Consider the following 21,553-nt stretch of genomic DNA (forward strand, 5'->3'; position numbering starts at 1 on the left):
TGTAATGAACTGACCACAGGACTGTTCAATGTAACCGTTTATTGTCATGCAAAAAGAACAGGGCTTGGTCATCAAAAACATCACACAGTATTAGAAATATAAAACATCTCTCCAAATTTAATTGTATGTTAAAAACAGTCCATCTGTGCCAAAGTACCAGTGGGGTACCAGGCAGCCTGTAGTGCGCTTCTGCTTTGTTTGACCATCACGTTTCCAGGTGTGAATGCAGCATTTGCAGAGCTCTTGTACCACTTGTACAAAAACCCCATCAGCACGGTCCTGAGGGTTTGTTCTGTGCCAGCCCAGCCCCTGCAGAGAGTCGGGGAGAGGAGCAGAGCTGTGTGCAACAGCACCTGGTGAGGGGGGAGGGCTCCAGGCCTGCTGCTCTTGTGCTGTTTCTACTTCTCGGCTGCTCTTGATTCCTTACTCAACTCTGTGGGGATGTGTGTATGTCTGTTTTCATTCGTTTGGTGTCTTCCTATTTGTAAAGCTAACCCAGCTGGCTGGGAGGCCACCTTAAAGGCAACTGCTGTGTGTTGTTGCTGCAAATGGTCATTGTGTATCTCATTCCTGAAGAGCAAAGTCTTCCTTATCCTATTTGCTCAGCAGGGTCAGGTGCCGAGAGTCAGGTCTTGCAGAGGTCCTTGGAAGCTGGTGATGGTTTTGTGGTTTCTTCCTAGTCCTCCTTTGTCTGCTGTTTTATAGACCTGAGTAGAGCCAAGGGGACAAGGAAAAAAGCTCCACAGATAGTGAAGCAAATCTCTGCCCCGGCCAGCCAGTAAACTGCAAAAGAAAGAGGATTCATCTTGTGACTGTGCTTGTCCTTGCAGATGTGTGAATGCCCTCAAAGCTGTTGTGCTCACACAGTACCTGCACAGCTGAGCAGAACTACTCACCCCTTGGTTGAGCCAGAGGGTGCCAGGAGCTTGGCACATGGCTGCACTCAGAAAACAGGTTCTGCCTTGGTTGGTGTTAACATCAGCCCAAACTCAAGTTCTGAGGCCGCTTCCCCTTCCTCTGTCCTTTTACCCTAAAATGCTCAGGGGCTCTGACCCCATGCAGGGGGTACCTGTGTCCCTTCAGCCCCACCTGAGCTGTCTGGTGCCAAAGAGAGGAAGGAACAGGAGGCCACGCTCACCTGCAGCTGCCAGGATGGGTCCCAGGGCTCTGGCCAGGGCGCCCAGGCTCCGCAGGATGCCCATGACTCGTCCCTTCTGGCCAGCAGTGCCTGTGCAAGCAGAGCATGACACTGCGTGGGGTTCTGGCACGGCTGTAGCTCTGGAGCCTTGTTCTTTGGGCGTTTTTCCCACTTGCATCTTCCCCTCCCACCATTTCTCACCCAGTCCCCAGTCTGTGCTTGCCCTCCACCAAGGCCCTCACAAGTGCTTCAGTGCACAAACATCAGGGCCTGGCACGAGTGCCTGACTGGGACAGTCTGTAGTGCATGTTCCACACCTCCCAAAAACCCCGAGCCGATCCAAAACAAAAGCTTCACATTGTACACAAGACTTTCTGAGAAGGCCCAGGTGTACAATAAACACTGAGCTGTGGATAAGTTCAATAAGAGAAAAATAAAAATGGCATTAATGAGCAAAACCTTGCTTTTTCACCTCAGCAAGCACTGCAGTCCTGGCCCCCAGCTGCCCCAAAGCTATGGCCCCACAGCTGCATCTGCTTTACAAGGTTACACAGCAACCAGTGCCAGAAGGTTTCCAAGGAATGAGCCAGAAATTATTTCACTGCTGGCAGGGATGGCACAGAGTAGTCCCTCCTCAGTGCTGTTTGTGGCCTTTGCCCACTTCTCATTTTCTTCATCACCACCAGCAATGAGGTTTCCCCATCACGCTGGACTGAACTGTGTTACACAACACAAAATTCAATATCAATCAAGATATTGATGGGCACTGAGCAGATCATTGCTGTTAGTGCTGAAATTATCATGAGCCATGGGGTGGTCCCCTGTGCTCCCCTGCAGAAGGGCCTGAGATGGATACACAACTGTTCCTGTTGATGCTTCACTCAGCTCAAGGTCAGTTCTGTATAATTTGAGCTAAGTCAATACAAAGGTCAGTGGTGTGGCCAAGGACACTCACCATAGCCTGACACCACTGCTGACAAACACGGGATCACAATGGCTGCAGCTGGAAAAATCCACACGAGAGACAGTCAGTGAACAGCAGAGCTCAGAACAGACAAGAACAACACTGGCAAACATGTGGCCCAAACTCATTCCTGCTGCAGAGAAATTTGCTGAGCTCTGGGCACTCCAGCACCACTGAGTCACCAAGTTTAATCCAGTTCAGTGATGGGAACACCCCCTCCAAGCCAACCTGCAGGAAGAGCCCAGAGCTGTGAGAGCCCCGAGCAGATGTTTCACATTAGCATCCCCTCATTCTGTGAGCCCAGGGGACAGGGATGGACAGGGCAGAACAGCCAGCTGGCAGCTTTCCAAATCACTGTGCTCTTATCAGAGGGAACAGGGAATCACTCCTGTTCCAAGCAGACAATGAGGTATCTGTACCAGAGTGACACTGTTCCTGTGCAGGCAGTGCACTGCACTCAGGGAGGAGAGGCAGCTACAGGCTCTCCTGGGAAAGAAGACAGTCACATCCAAAAAGAAAAGGTTACGAGATTTTTTGGACACAAAAGCCAAGAGTTGTTCAGCAATCACTGCCCTTGAACTGAAATAGGGGCGTTTTCTGCCAAGAAAGAAGTGCCTCAAACTTATAAAGCGTAGGGGAAGGCAAAGGCAAAACAGGAATGATCAAGGTTTCTTTAACTGCAGGTGCCACAACTGTTGGGCAGCAGGAGGAAGAGAAGGGGAAGAGAACCCCCTCAGGGGCATTTGTAGATAGCTTAATTGGGAAGAGATGGAGTCGTCTGCAGATGAAGGGGCCAGAGAAGACTCAAATATGGTTAAACATAATGAACACCCTCTCTCACTCCTCACGTGTCAAACACACAGCTGGCCCTAGACAAATAATAGGCTCAATAGGTGCATTTTGTGGTTTACAGTTTACTCCCGAATCAAGCTGCACCTTGCAAAAATGAAGTCCACTTTTGTAATAAGTCATATATGGAGCTGCTTAACAATAGCAGCATTGGTAATATCTGAAATCTCTTTTTAGACATCCAATAGATGGATCCAACTTCATTCATGACTGTTTCCCTGAACAACAGCTTAGGTTGGCAGAAGAGAATTTATGCAAACACTGAAAACATCTGACCCTCACTCTTGCTCAGTCCCAACACCCTCAGAGTGTGCAGGTCTCCAGCCTAAGAAATAATGCAACACCACTCAGGGACAGAGATTCCATGTCTCGCTTTTTTCCAGGACAACAGGAGCAATGGGGATGCTCCCCAATGCCACCATGACAACTTCCTGTGATACAAACAGCACCAGAAAAAAACCCAGACACCATTTCATCCACATTTCACAAACCCAAGTATCAACTTTCTGTTACTTGTAGTTTGAAATTAGAAGTGCATCTTTTTTAACAGTATGAATAAATACATGAAGAAAAATTATTTGTGCTTAGCTTGCAGTGCCTTTTGAACAGCTCACCGAAGGAGTACAGCAACAGTCCAGCACTCAGCATGGTCACATTTGCAGCCCATCCAATTAACAAGAACGCTGGAATCAGCAACATAATAGCCTGCAAATGGAATGAGTCACACGGTTACATCTGCTTGTTAAAGCCCAGCTCTAGGTGTCCTGCCAGCTCCCTTCCAGGGATGGGAGAGCACACAGGTTACAAGCAGATAGCCCTTTCTTCCCACGCAGACATTTCAAAGCCACCTGGATGGCCCCACACACCAGCACAATGAACTTTGCTGTTCCCTCTCACTATCCCATGATTGCAAGTTCTCTCTCTACACATCTGTCATTTAGGGGGGGATTTTATCTCTTGTTCTTTGTTGACCTGGACAGAAATCTGGCTTTAACTCTTAATCTCCTGAGCTGGCACAAGAGAGGAAAAACCTTGTGTGCAGCAGGACTACAGCTCCTCTGCTTTTTCTCAGCGTTATTGGCTTGATTTTATCTTTAGCTTTCTGATTTCTGTAGCCAAGAGGAAAAAGGGGGAGAGAGGGTGCAAATCAAATTCAAACCCCAAAAATAAAAAGCCTTCTTCATCTCCTCCAAAAGCTGGACTTCCATTCCCCTGTGATCTCTCCCTCGATTACAGAGCTCCTGCAGGACAGACAGATCAGATCTGCATGGTGTGTGATAAAGGAGGGCATTCACTGCCACTGAGTGCCTCATTTTGAAGATTCAGTAATAAATGAGCTACTGTAACCACTGTGCTAAGAGAGGCCATGTTTGCCATATGGTGCAGATTCACAAACTGACAGAATAACTTCAGCAAAAGGGGGAACTCCCACAAAACCCACGGGCTGGGGGTCTCTGCAGAGTGGACACGGGTGCTCATGAGGAGCCATCAGTCCAGCAATGAGTCTTTGAGGTAACTGCACGTTCTAGTGCAGGGCTGGGGAAGGAGTATAAAAATGAGAGGTGCAAAGGGCAGGGCAGTGCCAGCAAACACAGCAGGCTGACAGAGCACACGGGGAGGGGGGGAAGCTGATGTGGAGGATGAAGCAGCACAGCTGATGTTCATCCACAGGGAAACGTGACACCAGCAGCCTGACATCAAGTTTGCCTGCCAGGGATCAGGGTGGAGATTGTTTCACCAGCAGAAATGATTTTGAGAGAAGCTGAGTCAATTCGCTGGAATGCAATGGTTTGGAAATCTACCCTGCCACCACTGAAATCACACTGGCCTCAAAATAATGTAAAATACATTAATCAAGGCTCTAACAGTCAGAGCAAACCTACTGCAAAGGAGCTAACGTAGTGCTTTGTTTAGTTCCACACACAAATGTAAAGGACACAACACATCTACTGTCCCCACAGCTGAATAAACTGCAGGGAGCTGTTCCCTGTCATCCCATCACAGCAGCTGCAGTACCTCTGTGAGGAAAGGGCCAAGCAAAACAAAGGAATGTACACTTCTGTCAGTGAAACCTCAGCCTGAACATTGATACATGCTTTTGTTACATGTAATACTGATGATCACAAACCAAAGACTGGAAAAATAATCTATTTCTCCCTGCCCAACAGTGAAATATACTCTAGGGAAAGCCTGTCAAGTACAAAGATAGCTAGATGGAAAATAATTTCCCAGAAAGAAAGTCAGAGATCAGCCCTGAAGCAGCTTTAGTAGTTTCTGCACTGCATGAGAAATCACTGAAATAAAGCATACTCTTCACAATATTTTACCTAACTTGCACAGATGCTACTTATTCATTCCTTACTGCAATTAAATATGAAGAACACAAAGTTTCAACAGTATTGTTGCTCATATAATAAATAAGACCTCTAAGAGTTCCAAAGTTTAGTTAGACAGATAAGTACCCAACAACCAGTTTTGAGAAGTCATTTAGCTGGACAGATGAGACAAAAATTTCTTTTAATTGGACAAATAGAGCAATAGCCCTCAACTACCCTTCAACGCACTTCAGACTGAAGACTACCATATCAGATTTGGGGGGGGGGGGGGGGGAAAGAAAAAGAAATATTGAAATTTTTTTTTTACCCTTTTTACAGCTCTGATTTCATTTCCTGGCTTGATTCGGCGAGCATAGCCTCCCTGGATCACAGCCATTGTTATTCCAATAAAGAAAAACATCTTGCCCTGCTGCATGCTGGAAGGGAGGCAAAAACACAGATTAGGGAGTCACGCACGGAGCGTTCCACCCTGGGGTTCACCGACCCTCCCCTGAGCAAGGGACACAAGAAGCCTTGGGGCTCACACAGCACTGCAGAGCTCTCACAACACTGACAGCAGCTGCCTTGGGAAGCAGAGAGCAGCAAGGGAAAACTCCAAGGTCTTCTTGTAGAGAAGGGACAATGCTGGCAAGTGCTGCAGCTACCTCTGGACTGCTGTGGAGTAGGTCAGGGTTTCTGGGGTGGCCCACAAAGACTCAACACATAAATGACCCTGTGCTGTGAACATCTGTGCCATGTGCACGGGAAATGTTGCTTTCCAAGGTGCAGCTCACAGAGGGTTTGATGGAGGTCACAGAGTGGTGGAGTTCCTGTGTCACACTGGGAAGTCTGAGACATCATTCCCTCCACCCTTCAATTTTCTTCAATTTTCCCCTCTCTTATTGACTGAATTATATGAATATTCTCAACTGAAGGGCCTCACCTCCACAACAACCTTGCTGCCTCAGAGACTGCACTGCTGGCACACAGTTCTGCAGCTCACTGAGGGCTGCCCTGAATGCACAGGACCCAACCAAGCTCAGTGCACTACAAAAGCTTGACACACAGGATTAGTTGAACCACAAACTGTAATGAAAGACAGACAGGGAAAGATGAGACAACCCCCTGAGAATTACTCAAAGAGAAGGACATGCACAGGAATTGAGTTGCATGTTCACATTCCTGGCTGGAGTTCTTCCTATGAGCTGGCAGGAAAAGTATTTCAAGCTGAGTTGTTGGTGGGTTCTGTTCTCTTTCTTCTCTGGTTCTTGACTACAGGAAATCAGGCTCCATGACATGACTGCACACAATATGCCACGCAGAATTTGCTGATGAGCAAGTATCATCACAGATATTCCCCATCCTTCACCTCTTTGAGCTTCAAGATTTGTCCTGACACCCAGAAACTCTTCTGAGCAAGAAAAGGTTTATAGTAAAACCTGATTATAGTAAATCAATGCAACTAGCACAGCTATACATGTCTCAGGAGCTTTAATTTAATCCTGGGCATTTATATCCCCTAGTTTTTAGAAGTTGTAGATTGAGTACTTCCTTTCATGATAAACGTTGTGCCTGTATTTCATAAATTCTTCTCACAAAGCCCAAATACCACCAAATGCAGGGGTGGCTTTACTGAGTGGTTTTACTAATATCAGAAAGCATCTCTTGAAAACACTTGAGGAGACATTAAATCAAGATTTTGGAAAATATCTTAGTCAAAATATACAACATTTATTGCAATACCTGCTGAAGTGGAATCTCTGGTGAGTGAGAAAACTCAGTGTGTACTCCAAGCCAGAAAACAGGAAGAGGTACAGGAAGTAGGCCAGGCCCAAAATTTTGAGATTCTGAAGATCTGAAAAAACAAAAAACCCAAACAAACACCAAAGGGGTGGGAGGTGGGGAGAGAAACATGGTGGTGTTTTCCAAGCAAAGCTTCACAATAAAACCACAACAGAAGAGCAGCATTTATCAAATGTACAGTGAAATGTTCTAACCTCAGATGCTCATTTTAAATATCCATACAATACACGTCACAAAATGAGCCTGACAGAGATGTACAGAATCCTACATCTCCAAGTCATGAATTGAGAAATAAAATTCCAGTCTGAAGTTCCTGGTTTGCAGATTGAGTAAGCAAACTCACATCTCCCTTGCTCATGCCTTGATCTATAAATCTCTCCACTTACTGCAGCCAGTGGCTGAAGAAAACACATGTATCAAGTCAAAAATCTTCAAAAGACTTGTCTTCAAAACATTCTTTTGGGAATAAAAGGACCAAGGTCCAGTGAACTTCTGATTGCCTGTTCATAAATTATTAAGGTGGGTTTTAAATGGTTAAACAGAGTCCTGCTTCCGGAATGGTTTGAGTACAGTTTTCACTTAGAAACCAATGCCACACACAAAAAGACACAGAGTATTACTGTAAAAAGCCATCTGACACTTACTCTGCTCTGAAGGGGATTCCTTTCCTCGGGCAACTGCAGAGAACTGGAATAAAGCCAAAGGACTGAGCAAGTCAACTGCTGCCTGAAATCCAGATGTCATAGAAGGGACCTGATCAAAGACAGAAAGAGATTTATTTACAACCCTAATGTAATAACCCTGGCTAGGAACTGACAGTAACCACCAAAGGTGCCTCCAGACCCACACAAATCATCTGAGAAGAAACAAGGCACCTGGCACTGGGATTTGAGCGGGCCCCAGTAACAACCCAGACTTTGTGAATCCAGAACTGGCTCCAGCAAATGTAATTGAAAGGCAGAGCACTGACAGCACCTCTCAATGAAGACAAAAATTCTTCTTTGGGTTCTTACAAAGCAGAAGTGGCTCATTCTCCACAACCTTGAAGATGGCTTTATTTGGTTCCCCTTTTGCATCATCACTCATGTCCAAAGAACATTTGCTGGGAAAATAATGGCACATCTGCCTGCAAGTTCACAGGAAGCTGAGGATTTGCTCTTGTGCTACAAATCTGAGACCAGTATGTGCAGCACATCAGACTCTGGTCTGTTTTGGTACTGGTTGCTATTTTAGCCAGCCAGTGACACCTCCTGGGGAAGAGCAGAAAAATAAAATTTTACAGAGATTCTTTGGATATATTTTAGAGAAATTTCCAAGGAGATTATACCTAGCCACAATGGCTGCCTTTTTAAAGAGGAAGATTCATTTTGTAACATTTCTGAGCCTAGTACATCTGTGTCCATCTCAACCTAATTATGCACCTAGTGGCAGTCTCCCTGCTCCTTACCCACAGGCACTTACTCTTCCATCTTATGCTTATTCTTCCATCTATAGGTAATTTACATTTTTATTTGGTTTCATTTTAATTCTAAAATATAGAAAATTAAAGAAAACACTGAAAGAAATAACATCTAAATGATTAGAAATCAAATTCCCATTATTAGTGAAACAATTTTTTTTTAGAATTTAGCCTGTCACTTTACACAACAGTCACAGGGAGAGATAAGACACTCAAGAATCCAGAATAATCAAACAATATTTCCTGCCTTCAAAGCACTGCACAGGCTTTATTAGATGAGGTTTCTTCTCTTCCCAGATAGAGAGGGAGGGAGCTATTGTCCCTTTAAGGGCAGAGATTATCAGTGGAATTTAATCTCAGTGCATGACCTGGGGACTCATTATAGGCTGGATTTAATGAAGCTGTAAACAAATCAACCTTCAATATGGTATTAACGTGACCCCTGCCTTGTTTTGATAGTCAGTGCTTCTGAGTACCCCAGTACAGCAGAGTCTGGAGCCCATTAGTCTCCCAACAGCAATCAGTTCAATAGACTGGGCTGGTCTGAAGCCATGAAGCTGCTGATTCACACAGAACATACTGGGATATTTATTCTTCCTCCCACTGCATTTATTGCAGACAGTAAACAGACACGCCCAAGAAGTTTGCTCACCCTGTTGAGAAGTCTAAGAAGATTTCCTGAAGCTGGCCTGTGGCAATCCCCAGCTCCTGCAAGTGTTGGTATGCTGGGGTTTGCACAGCACAGAGATCTGGGCACAAGCAACTCCCTCCAAGCAACTTTGTCAGTAATAGAAGCACCCTGTAGCTTGTACCTGTTTTGAACTATTATCCATATCAGGATGCAAAGCAGTTTTGCACAAGGCTGATTTAGTTTGGTCCAATTAAAATGCACTATAATTGTGCCTGTTTAAAATTTAAAGTGTTTTATGAAATATAGATACCTATTTAGATTTTTTAATGTAGGTGTGGTTGTGTGTGCACACATAAATTTTTTTCAATTTCTTCTATCTCTGCCATAGAAACAGTGGTCTAGAAATTATTTCATCCACTGATCCAGAATGAAAACATTGTCCTAAGACTGACTAAAGAGTTTCACCATCCCCCAAGCAGTATACATGGCCAATTTCAGTCAATATCAGCAGTTGCAGGAAGCTTGGTTTCTTCACAGGTTCAAACTTTGCAACATCTTTGCAACATGTATTTAATTTCTGTGCTTATGATTCATTATTCCATAATTGCTCAGTTTTACTTCACAATCACCCCAAAAGTCACCTTGAGTGGCAGGCATTTTTCAGAGTGTCTTTGCTCATTCTGTTTTCCTCTAATGCACAGACTCACTAACAGGTCTAGAAGGCAGAGTCAGTCCACACCAGGAATGCAGCCTGGGCCTGCCAAGCTGCAGCCCCACCTTCCAAACCAGAGGTGTTTAGTATGCACAGAGCACAGCTTTGTCTTTCCACAGGTCTGCTACTGATACTGCATAGCCCTACACACAGTCCAGAAAAGAAGAGTTTTAAGAATCTCCCTCCAACTAGACAGCCCTGCTCAAGGCTAGCTTAGCTAAAATCTAACTCAAAATCTCTTAATGGGGACAGATTCCACATGAGACCTTCCTATTCTTCCCTTCTCCCAGTCAGAAGGTCACAGCAGGAGCTGTTTTGGCTACCATAAGGCCAGTGTCTGACTCTCTTCACCTGATCAACGTGTGGAACAGTTGACAAAACAGGAAGGAAGAGAGTAAAAGTGCTGTTCTCTTTGGATGAAAACACATCATTGTTTCCTGTCCTCCTCCATTTTTCCTTCCAACAAGTTAATTCTGACATTAATCAATATGAAACACTCTCCTGTGAAAAGCAGACTGATAGAGAAACAAGGGTATAATGAGAACACAGCAAACCCAAGGAAACAGATGTCTGATCCCACTGGCACATCCTCCTACCATTTATCATGATGATTTCCCCTCTTTTTAAGCTTTGTCCTTCCAATATATTCCACTCCTATACTTGTGGGAGCACCTGCTCTAGCTCAACCCAGCCAAGTTCCAGAAAGGCAGCCAACATACCTGCCTTTCCTCTGTCATCAAGAAAACTGCTCACACTCACTCAGAAAGTGAGAGGAATTACCAAAGAAGAGAGCAGAAGAGAGCAGAGCAGCCTAATAACTGAAATCACAGATATGCTGGAACACATGGATCATGTGCCCAGAGGAGGCTGACAGCACATGAGCACTGACACCAACCACAAGAAGCCCCAAACCACCCTCTCATGAGCAGCCAAACACTCCTGTGTGCTTTGTGTGACTGGGACCTGGCCCTGAGCAGCACCTCATTGCAGCACCCACTGCTGTACAGGGGCAGAGCCCCAAAAGCAGTGACAGAGAGCTCCTTTCCTTACCAAAATTCTGGCTAATACATACCAACTGACCAGAACTTTCAAGAGGATAATAAAAGGGGGAGGGAACTATTCAGTCATCACATGACCCTAAAAAGCACTGAAGGCATTTAATCACTCTACAGCAGAGGAGTAATTGTTTATAGAATACATATTTGCTCTGCAGCACTTCCCTACGTCACCATGCTGCCACCTTCCTGGACTGTGCAGCTCTAACTAAGAACAGGATTTTATCTGGAAGGTTTAGAAACAGCCAAATAGGAAAGAGGAACAGATGACACATGGAAGAGTTGTTAAAAGAAAATAACATAGCTGTAGTGCTTGGGAACATAGTGTAAGCAACAGATTTCATGTGGGACACAACCTGCTGGGAAACACTCAGGGAAGGTTTTGCCCTGGTAGGATCATTGCAGATAAAAGTTTCCTGAACAATTCTCTGTGTCAAATGGGTTTGGCTATCCAGAGACCAAGCCTGCTCCAAAAACTGAGTGCTGCCTAGAAACCAGGGATCACAGCAAAGACCCAATCCAGTGAAAACCTCAAATCAAGTGCAGATACCCAGGACTGAATTCCACCTCTCTCCCTCTACAGAGGAGACTGTTCTAAGAGACTTTTAATCAGGCATCCCTTGGACCAAGTCCGATCACACAATATTAAATTTTAACATTAATAAATGTTCGGCCCCACAAATCCAATCAGTCACTGAATTTTAGCACGTGTAGGTATTTTCTATCTGTAGAAGACAGAACAGCTCAGAAAAAAGTAATTTGCTATTTTAATGTTCAAAATATTCAAGCAGATACAAGACAATAGGTAAGAAAACTTCTAACATACACTGGCTAAATGAAAGAAAATCTAGTCTCTGATGCATTTACTTTTATGATTAGCTGAAATTCTTTCCCAAGGAATCCTTGTGGTCATAGTTTAAATTTCACAGTCTCCTTCCAATGTTCATATTAGGTTTTGGGAAATTTAAACCCAATACACCAAAAGCAGCAATGAAGCAGTCATGTTAACTATAAAAGTCTTATATTACACTGGGCCAAGGAGATGAGACCATACCTGGAACTGTTTGAGGTCAAGCTGGATGAGGTTTTGATCAATCTGGTCTAGTGGAAGGTGTTCCTGCCTGTGGCAGGGAAGTAGGAAAGAGGTGATATTTGAAGTCCCTTCCAACCCAAAATATTCTATGATTCTATGATCATACAAGTGCTTTGACACCAGCCTTAATAATAATCCTAATTCCAGGAATGAGCTAAATTTCTGAGACACTGGCTAAGCCTCCTCCTTGCTGTTTCCAGTATTTCAACAATGCTCAAATCCTATCTTTACAGAAAATGCAGATCTTGAGACTGATTGTCCATTTACCCGTTTTTCCTTGGGAAGTGTCTCTGGAAGAAAGAGGAAGATGAAAATTAAATCAGCCACAGAAAACATGAGTGCTGACAATGCTGAACGAAGGTAGAAGACTTCTTCTTTCTCTGTCTGCATGGTGAGGTAAGCACCCATCATGGGGCCCAGGGTGAAGCCCAGGGAGAAAGCAACACCAATCATGGCCTGCAGGGATAAAGAGAACACAGACAGAGAACGTTAGACAGCAGTTTTTTCAGGTTCTGAAACTATTTGGGTTGACCAGGAACAGAACCCAATCACCCCAAAGATGTAGGGAGTGAACAGCAAAGAACATGAAGTTTGAAAAGCCTGCTATTTCCAAATGTCCAGTTTTGTTTTCTGTCCAGTCAGGGAAGTGGCAGGAACAGGCAGTGGCCCATCACTGTTTGGGAATAGCTTCAGTCAGATGCTGCTCGCCTCCCAGAAAGCAGAATGAACATGCCTACTTTGCTTTGGAAGAGATAAGAATATAAGCCATGTGGATGTAAGCCATGCTGCACTAAGTGACTTATTCTCAAGGCCCCAAAAATAGGCCCTGACCCATTTTATTTACTAGTGCTGTAATGCTACCTCCCTCCACAAATAAAAATGTGTTTTGGCTCACCAGGATTATAATAATTTGCTTGGAAGATTCATTAGTTATCACTGTAAATGTAAAGCCTTCCCCTCCCAAGTAGCAGAGTCCTCTGTAGTGGCTTATAACAATCTGTTAAGAGAAGTCTGGGCCTCTAAGGTTTTTATAGGATAAGATATAACTGGTCATTCACAGGCCAAGTTATACCTGCAGGGTGTTTCCATCTGGGCCACTGCCTTCTGGAAGTGGATAGGGCAGCTGCTCATACTTCTCAGTCAGCCAAATGTCACATCCTTTACCCACTGAGCTCAGATCCTGAAGCCAGTGCAGCGTGCAAGGAAGGCAGGAGCACACTGCTGTGCTTCCACAGCTTGGGAAGGTGAGGAAAAGGGGCTGCCCTGTAACTGGCTTCCACCTGCCAAAACCAGGCCATAAGACCTTTTGATTGTTAAACTATTACAATCAGAATTAAAGTTATCAGCAGGAGTAACAGTTCTAACACTGAAACAAGATAGTTTCCCAACTCTACAGCATCTGTATTTCACTTGCAGGTGAAGGTTGTTGGCAAAAGACCAAGAGCTCCCAGGAATATGATCTGGCACCTTTCCAGAAGCAAGGTAGAATGTGAAGTCATATTTTCACTTGATTAGTGAACACACACCTGAGGAAGACATACTGAGCATCTAAAATCAATTAAAAGTCACTTATTAAAACTAAACATGTGCCCCACAAGTGTAACTCACCATGCCCTTGCTCCGTGCTTTTGGAGAGTGCAAGTCAGCAATTATAGCTGTGGAGAGGCTGACATTCCCCTTGCTTATCCCACCTATGATCCTGGAGAGAAGAAAAACGCCAAAAGTCCGAGAGGCAGCCCAGAGTGAGTATGATGCTATCAAACCCATCTGCAGAAGCAAGAAAGGGTTCTTTATAAAGCAATGCAAAGTTGATGTAATTTCTGCTCATTTCCCAGCTAAACATTGACATTTTTTGTTCGTTTTCAATGGCTGCTCCAAACCTCATGTTACAGACGTGGCTGAATAAACTGACACTTCACTATGTCTTGAACAGCAATATAAAAGAAGTAGAAACAAGTCCACACAAACTACATATAATTGTGATATTTCTAATAAAATTAGAAGAGCAAAATTCTGTGGAAGTTAAACCAATCATGGCTACAAAACATTTTTGTACCGCCCACTCCATTTGTTTCCAAATTAAAAAGAAATCTGAGATCAAAATAAGGAGAATGTTCATAAGAAATGCATCTTGCAGTGCTATATATTCCTAACCAACAATTCCCAGGCTCTGTGGAAAGGGTCATGAAATGATCAGCCCTTGTTAATCACTTGATGAACTAAAATACATAAGAATTAAGTCTAACATTTGTCAACAGAGCATCTGAAGTCATTCTCCCATACACAGAGGAAAGGGACTTTGGAAAATGACAAACAGGTAAGTATTTTGGTGTCTTCTATGTACAGTTCTGGGTCTGGGAAATTCAGTTTAAGCACTCGCACTTGGAAGTGTGGCCAAGTGACTTGGCAAGAAAGAGTCAACAACCAGCAGATCTAGAAAATTCAGTTCTAGAGCTGAACTGTGACTGTCACAATTCATACACAATTCAGTTTCTGTGCTAAGCACAAGATCATGGTGCCTTCCACTGTATATTAAGATGTCATGACTAAGACCAGACACATACCACTGTCATCAGGATGACAGGTCTTCTGCCCCAGTGGTCTGACACAGCACCAGTGAGGGGAGAGGAGAAAAACTGCAGGAGGGAAAAGATGGAGCCAATCAGACCTATAAAAGAAAGATAAAAATATGGAGATCATTAGGCTTGCTGCCTTCATCTTAAATACAAAGAGAGCCAAGCTGTTTTGAGATCTATCACACTATGAGTGATAAAAACTTGAAATTAAATGTAAAACTGCAGCTATGAAGAATAGTTTTGTCCCTGAAACCATGCCACTTTCAGAACACCAACCTTGCATTTGTACTTGACTGAGGCACCAAATACAGCCAGACCAGAGTAATAGGCATTAACTGGATGACTTCCTGGCTACTTCACTGGTGAGAAAGGGTTTGAAACTCACTGGTTATTATGGAATGATGATTGTCCAGTGTTTCCCTTCTGACTACAAACATTTTCTGTTCTTAAAGTAGAGACAACACAGTCTTTAATAGTCACAGTTCTTTTAAGACTTTTTTGATTGTTTGAACCTGATTCTGTCACACTTAATTAGTTTTTCTTTCCTTTTTATCATGGAAAGAAGGACTTAAGCACTGCTGTTAGTGAGGCACCCTAAGAGGTAGGAATGATTCCAACAGACTCCAAGAGTCTTTTGAAATCTGCCTCCAGCTTCTGTGATCTTTAATTCCTCTTTTCTCTTGCCATTTCTAGCTTCACAGACTTATTAATTTGCACTACACTCTCAACAAGAAGGCAAAAGATGCTTTGCTGTCACAGCTTCTCCCTAAAGGAAAAACTGGGTTATATGTTTCAGATCCTTCAGCTATCGAAGCTTTAAAAGGCAGAGGAGAGACAGACCAGTTCTGCTCCCATCAACTTGGAGGGAGGCAGAATATTGATACTGAACACCTGGTTGGGAACAGCAGCTTGTGATAACTCAAAGCTCAAAAAAACCTGTGTAAAAAACCTTACAGAATTTTACACTGGCAGTTTATGACAATAGTTCCCTTCATTGTGTTTCTAGCACTGTAAAAACACCCTTTTGTGCCAAATACTTCCAAGCCAGCATGCAGCAAACACCGGGCTGTTCCACATGGGTGGAAGGAGCCAGGAGCTGAGGGTGACCACAGCACTGGCAGTGCCCTCACCAGCCTGGGTGTCCCACCATCTGATGGGCTGGGCAGAGTAGGTGCTGCCAACAGAGCCCACCAACAATCCCACATAAGGCAAGGGTGATTCAACTTCCAGGGAGTTCAGTCTGGACCAGAAGGAGTCAGGGGCAGAGAAAGGAGTGGAAAGAACACTGTGATGTAGGTTGGGAGACAAGATACCTTCAATGGAAGTCTGAAGCCCATGCAAGAGATGGGGACAGAGACAAACCTGGAGACAAAGTCTGAAATAGAGCTCCCAAATCACTGGGCAGAAAATGTGTGGGTGATGACTGGTCACAGCAACTAAGTATTGGTGCCCTCAGGGCCCTGAGATGGGCAGAGAAGTTTCTGACTCAAAGAGCTTGCAGTCTAATCAAAAGTGAAAAATATGGCTGGCACTGGGAGAAACAACAAGATGATCTTGCAAGCACCTTCTCAATCCTATGCTCCTTGTGGTAGGTGAGGGCAGTGAAGGAATACAGGCTGCAGGAAGGCTGCAGCAGCCTCTGCTTAACATCACAACTATAATGAAACTTTCCACACAGCACTCCCAAGAGTATGGGACATGGCAGGTAAAAGGAAAAGCAACAAGCTGGAGTTGACTGGGAGTTGCTGTTCCTTGTCTAAACAATCTGAGATGGTGAGAAGTTGAAAGTAGGAAGCTTCTGGTCAAGCCTAAGAGAAAAGCAGAAAAGCAGCTTCTGGGGGATTAAAGAAAAATGTTTCCTAGCACTCAAAGTTAGTAATTTGACTAAAAAATGAACAGAGAAAGAAAAACATGCCTGCGAGGATATGGTGGCAAAGAAAATGGCTTATAAACTTCCTAATGCCTGTTATGCCCAATTAAACTACTTTAAATAGCAACAATACATTCACACATATTCTAATTGAGTTTTGTGTTTCATTTAGTTTATTTTAAAAGCCTTCTGCTTATCTAGAGGGAGGCCTCAGCTCACTTAAAAGAGAGGGCAGAGAGGGCCTAACTAAAATTAACCCAGATACCTTCATATCTTCCTACTCTGCAGTTTTGTCACAACTGTCTAGATGGCAAGAAGCCAGTAATCTCTGATGTGTAACATGACATATTCCCTCACTGTTCCTGCTGGAGCTCATCCACACCAGTGTCCTAGTGACAGAAAATGCTTATGGGTCCTGTAAGCCAGTGGCTCTGCTGCTTTTAATAAGTCTAATGAGATTTAGAAGCAGTGCTGCACTATACCCACCCAAGGGGTGAGCAAGGCTGGAACTCAAGAGTTTCTATTTCCAGTGCTCCCTACTGATTGATCTCTGATCACACGTAAATCAATTGTGAAGGGAGAGTAATTTCTGTGACTGCCAGGGCCCAGCACAGCAGGCTCCTACCCCTCAGCTGGCAGTCTGACAACAAGGAGCAGCAGGCCTGTACTTCTGTAGCAATCTGTAGGACAAACTGAGTAAGATCATAGGATAATTCTGGTTAAAAAGGAGCTCTGGAGGTCACCTATTCCAACCACCTGCTCATAGGGTCAGCTGTGAGGTCAGAGCAGATTGTTCAGGGCCTTACCCAATCAGGGTTTGACAATCCCTGGGGATGGACACTGCTCTGGGCAGCCTGTTCCACTGACCATCCTCATTGGAAAAAATGCTCCTCCCTCTTTCCTGTCAGAACCTTCCCTGCTTCTACTTACACTTGTTGCCTCTCCTTCTCCCACACACCTCAGTGAAGATCCTAGCTCTCCATTCCTCCCCACAGGTGTTGGAAAGCTGCCATTCACTGAAGCCCAGCCAAGGGCTCCAGACTCTCCATCTTCAGAGCCCTTCACTGAACTCACCACCATGTATGGACACCCTTCCTTGTACTGGAGCCTAGAACTGAATGTAACAATTCAGACATGGTCTATCAAGTGCTGAGTAGAGGAAGATGATCTCTTCCCTTAATCCACGGATTCTGTTCACACATCCCAGGAGCTGTTGGCACCTTTGCTGCCAGGGCTGGCTCATGCTCAGCTTGCTGCTCACCAGGACCCCCAGGGCCACCAGTGAGTGTCCAGTCTGTACCACTGCAAGGACTCCTTCCCACAGGTAGGATTTAAAATTTGCCCTTACTGAATTTTACAAGGTTCCTGTTACCCCATTCCTCCTGCCTGTTTCGGTGTCTCCAAATGAGAGACGGGGCTGTCCAACTCTTCATTGCTACCAGTGTAGTAAAAACAAAATCATTTAGAGTCTACTCAAAGAGACATTTTCTGTGTTACTTAAATCTAGAACTAAAAGTAGGCAAGCATGCTTTTTGTATTTTTTGTCATTCTTCACATCAGCATTGCAAACAATTTGGAAAGAGCATTGTTTTTTGGCTGTTAGCTTGTTTGCTCAGTTTCCCTACCTCCAAACAAGACACTGTTGTATTTCCGCTCTGGAGGTATCCCAGCCATCACTGCAAACCAGTCTACCCCACGTTGCAATGACAAATAGAATCCATCCTGAAAAACAGGTAACAGGGGAATAGAAGCAGAAAGAGAGTTTTATATTCAAAGACAGCATCAGAGCTTAGTGAACTAGAGATGTTACAGATGATTCCTTCCCTCCTCGTGCACGTGAGGGAAAATTTCCTCACTGATCATAAGCCAAAAATAGCTTAAATTGTGAATGTTAACAGACAGCAGATGGTGTATGTTTGGGTGGGGGAATGTCTGAATTTGGACTTTTTCAAGCCTTCAGGCCCATTACTTGCAAAATCCTGAATTTAACAGGCATGCCCTGAATCTTTCAATTAAAAAGGCAGCATGAGACACACTGTCCTGCTGCACATAGACTGTTTATCCTTCTGGGAGAACCAGAAGCTTGCAGATGCAGAAGGAAAAGGTGGTGCAAAAAAACAATGATTCCCAAAAAGAGGAGGTGGACTTAAAGCAGACAGTTTGGAAAAGGAGGTTGGAGATCTTGGCTACTGGAAATACACTGGAAGTGGGGGAAGACCCTGGAGATCAGAGCCTGTGGTTTGGATTAGAGATATGGTTGCAAGAAGGACAAAGCCTACAGCTGCAGCTGGAGTGGGGTTAGAAAGGGGCTGAGAGACAGAGGTGTGGGCTGCAAAAATAATTCTTCCACAACAACATGTTCATCTTGACCAGTAATGCCATTAACACCTGAGAAGAATAACAAAGAGCACCTGCACAGCCAAGAACCAACAGGACCTTCTGTTCTGTTCCTGGAGCAGCAGTCAGCTCCCTGCTAGGAATGGAAGCTGAGATGGAACTCCACACTGGGGGAGGGAGCAAGTGACCTTGTGAAATACTCAGGTAGGATAAAAACTCTCATCTCTTTGGTTCTTCAATAAACCCCAGCATGCAGATCCATTATGAACTGCCTCACCACTGACAGTGTAAGACACAAAAGCACTGGTAACTGTAAGGACTAGTCCCTAAGAAATATTTGAATTTTATAAAAAAAATTGAATTTATCAAAACAAATCTCTCATTTTAATGAAAAACCAAGGGTGAAGAGTCTTACGCAGGTTGACAAATAAATTCAGTCCATGAACCATTTATATGTGCCGGGTAATTATTAATCTTCCTATAGCTATTTGGTTTGCCCCAAGGGAGGTGATTTTTCTTCCATTCCTCTCTCAGGATCCTAACACTTTCTGTGGGCTTTCTTGTTACTTACCTCAGTCTGGCTGTAATAATCAAGGATGGAAGGGAAGAGTGGCAAGATGAGAGCAAATCCCAACAAGTCGATGAAGAGTGCCAGGAAGACAATTGTAATAACACGATTATAGTTCTGCTCCTGCTTGTCATTGGTGGAGCTGCTGCTGGTTCCCCTCTCTTGCAGGGCCATGTTCCCAGTGCTCTGCTTCTAAAAAAATTACATTTATATCCAGTCAACAGGAAGCTTTTCGCAGGCCTTTCATAAGAGTATCGTGCTGATTCATTCCTACTTTCTACAGACTTCACAAAAATAAGTTCTGGCTATATTAAGCTACCTGGGAACAACTCTCTAGTCTTGGTTATTAGCGCAGCACCAAATTTTCTCCCATCATGAACAGGCTACAAAGGCAATAAAACAACAAACTCTATTATAGGAGCACCTCAAATAGAACAGAACTAAGGAGCATTTGAAGTTTGTCAACATGTGAGGGACACTAACACAACTTTCCTATGTGTTTTCAACTCAGCATTACAGTAAAATAGGTATGAAAGGGCACTCTACTCCAAATATTCATATCCCCGTAAGAGCTTATTTATACCTTCACTGTATATTAAAAATGACCAGAACAACAATTAAAAAAAAAGAGGAGACAGATTTCCTAACTATTGCAGGAATGCTGTCTTCAAAATAAACCTCAGAGAGCGACACAATAAAAAAAAAGAAGGAAATTTTTAAACTTCATATTTTATTTCTTTCTCCAGATGATCGCTACTGACCTGGGGCAACAAATGATTAAGGCAGCATTTTTATTTTGTCCTAAATATCAGAACTATCAACTCTCCTTGATAATACTCCAAAACTATCTTAAAGCCCTGAACAAGGATGCAGGCCATATATAGTTCAGTATTTAACAAATAAAGGAGTTTGTCTCAATCCCAAAAATAAACTAATTTTCAACATAAATAAAAATCAAGGACAAATACATAAACCATGGAACTGCAAACTTCAGAACTATAAAACATACACAATATCTGTCATTTAAGAATCAAATTTACAGTCTCTTCTACCGCAAAAGTCCCTGGAAGTTTGTTGCACTGAAAGAGTAAAAAAGGAGATGGAATTTCATCCAAAGCAAATTAATACAAAAACATTCGTTGACTTTGATGAGTCAGCACTGGAAACAGTGAGCAATTCTTACCAGATGTACCACATTATATACACCAGGCACTTGTGCATAGAAAATGATACCACACTACTTGAAGACTGCAATACTTTGTCATGCTTAGCAATAAATACTATTGTGACATTTCTTTACCTGTAAAGACAGTTTATTAGCACTGAAACATTATTGAAGTTCAACTGCTGTGAGGTAAATAAACACGAAATGGGGGCCACCTGCAATCCATTTACTAAACTCTTGGCATAATGCTCTTAACCACACTGGTCTGAAGTAGCAGATTTATGTTCAAGATCCTTTTATTTCAAATGGCAACTCATCACCACTACAAATATTCAGCATTATTTGCTTACCCAAATGATAAAAGAGCACACGGAGCCAAAGCAACAATTTCTTTAAGCAAATACTCTGGCCCTTGGTCTATCCAGCCAACAGCTGACGGATGGGTTTCACTGAAGCAGACTCTATCTTGTTTTTCCTCACAATTTGTTTACTCATCCACTGAACTGTATGATCAAGCTGAACTTTATTCCGGGGTTATTTACATCGTTCACACCTTTTCCTCAGGAACATTTCTGCCAGTGTGCAGCACGAAGCCATCGATGCTTGCGCTGACCTTTCACTCCGCTCCAGCTTTGGCTGCGTGGTTGCAATTTCCCTTACGCAATGTCCCAAGGCACTACATGTTTCTGCCTTTGTGCTCCATCGGTTTTGTTGTTTAAACCTCTCCGTAAGTTTTTGCTAGGCAGGAAACCGCACTACATTTTACGGGCCCTGGGCATCGTGACAGCAAAAGCAGCACACTTCACCTCCACGGCGAATCTGCCTCGGGAGAGGCGCGTCGGGACAGGGAGGCTCCCACTTTGGGGAAGCCGTTCCTGCGCACTCGCGAGTCCCCCACCCTCGCTGCCCTGCCCGGCTCTCCCCAGCCCTTCCCTCGCCATTCTCCGCCTGTCTCTCGTCGCTTCCGTCCCCGTCCGCAGGGCCGGGGCTTCACGCCGTGCCTCCCAGAGCAGGATCA

At 44.0% G+C, this 21,553-nt stretch overlaps 1 protein-coding gene across 1 annotated transcript; it reads right to left on the reverse strand.

Annotated features, from left to right (window-relative positions):
- Positions 1 to 57: 57 nt before the first annotated feature.
- MFSD10 (major facilitator superfamily domain containing 10) lies at positions 58 to 19,544 on the reverse strand. The gene is made up of 12 exons (XM_062493337.1): positions 19,374 to 19,544; positions 18,091 to 18,187; positions 14,584 to 14,687; positions 13,628 to 13,786; positions 12,287 to 12,475; positions 7,714 to 7,822; positions 7,010 to 7,121; positions 5,595 to 5,703; positions 3,566 to 3,656; positions 2,094 to 2,141; positions 1,139 to 1,228; positions 58 to 783 (listed from the first exon to the last, which is right to left on the reverse strand). The coding sequence occupies exons 1-12, from the start codon at positions 19,542 to 19,544 to the stop codon at positions 677 to 679; spliced, it is 1,386 nt and encodes a 461-aa protein (XP_062349321.1). The 3' UTR covers positions 58 to 676.
- Between the last annotated feature and the right edge of the window lie 2,009 nt (positions 19,545 to 21,553).

The sequence above is a fragment of the Cinclus cinclus genome, chromosome 5, assembly GCF_963662255.1.
Source record: "Cinclus cinclus chromosome 5, bCinCin1.1, whole genome shotgun sequence".
Lineage (NCBI taxonomy): Eukaryota > Metazoa > Chordata > Aves > Passeriformes > Cinclidae > Cinclus > Cinclus cinclus.

What these genes read in the sequence shown, in the direction of transcription:
- MFSD10 (XM_062493337.1), bottom strand. Translation starts at nt 19,544, where the DNA reads ATGGCCCTGCAAGAGAGGGGAACCAGCAGCAGCTCCACCAATGACAAG. An exon ending in CAGAGATTCCACTTCAGCAG is followed by an intron (nt 5,704 to 7,009) that starts GTATTGCAATAA and finishes CCTCCCTTCCAG; the next exon opens with CATGCAGCAGGGCAAGATGT. An exon ending in ACCCATCCTGGCAGCTGCAG is followed by an intron (nt 784 to 1,138) that starts GTGAGCGTGGCC and finishes TTTCTTTTGCAG; the next exon opens with TTTACTGGCTGGCCGGGGCA.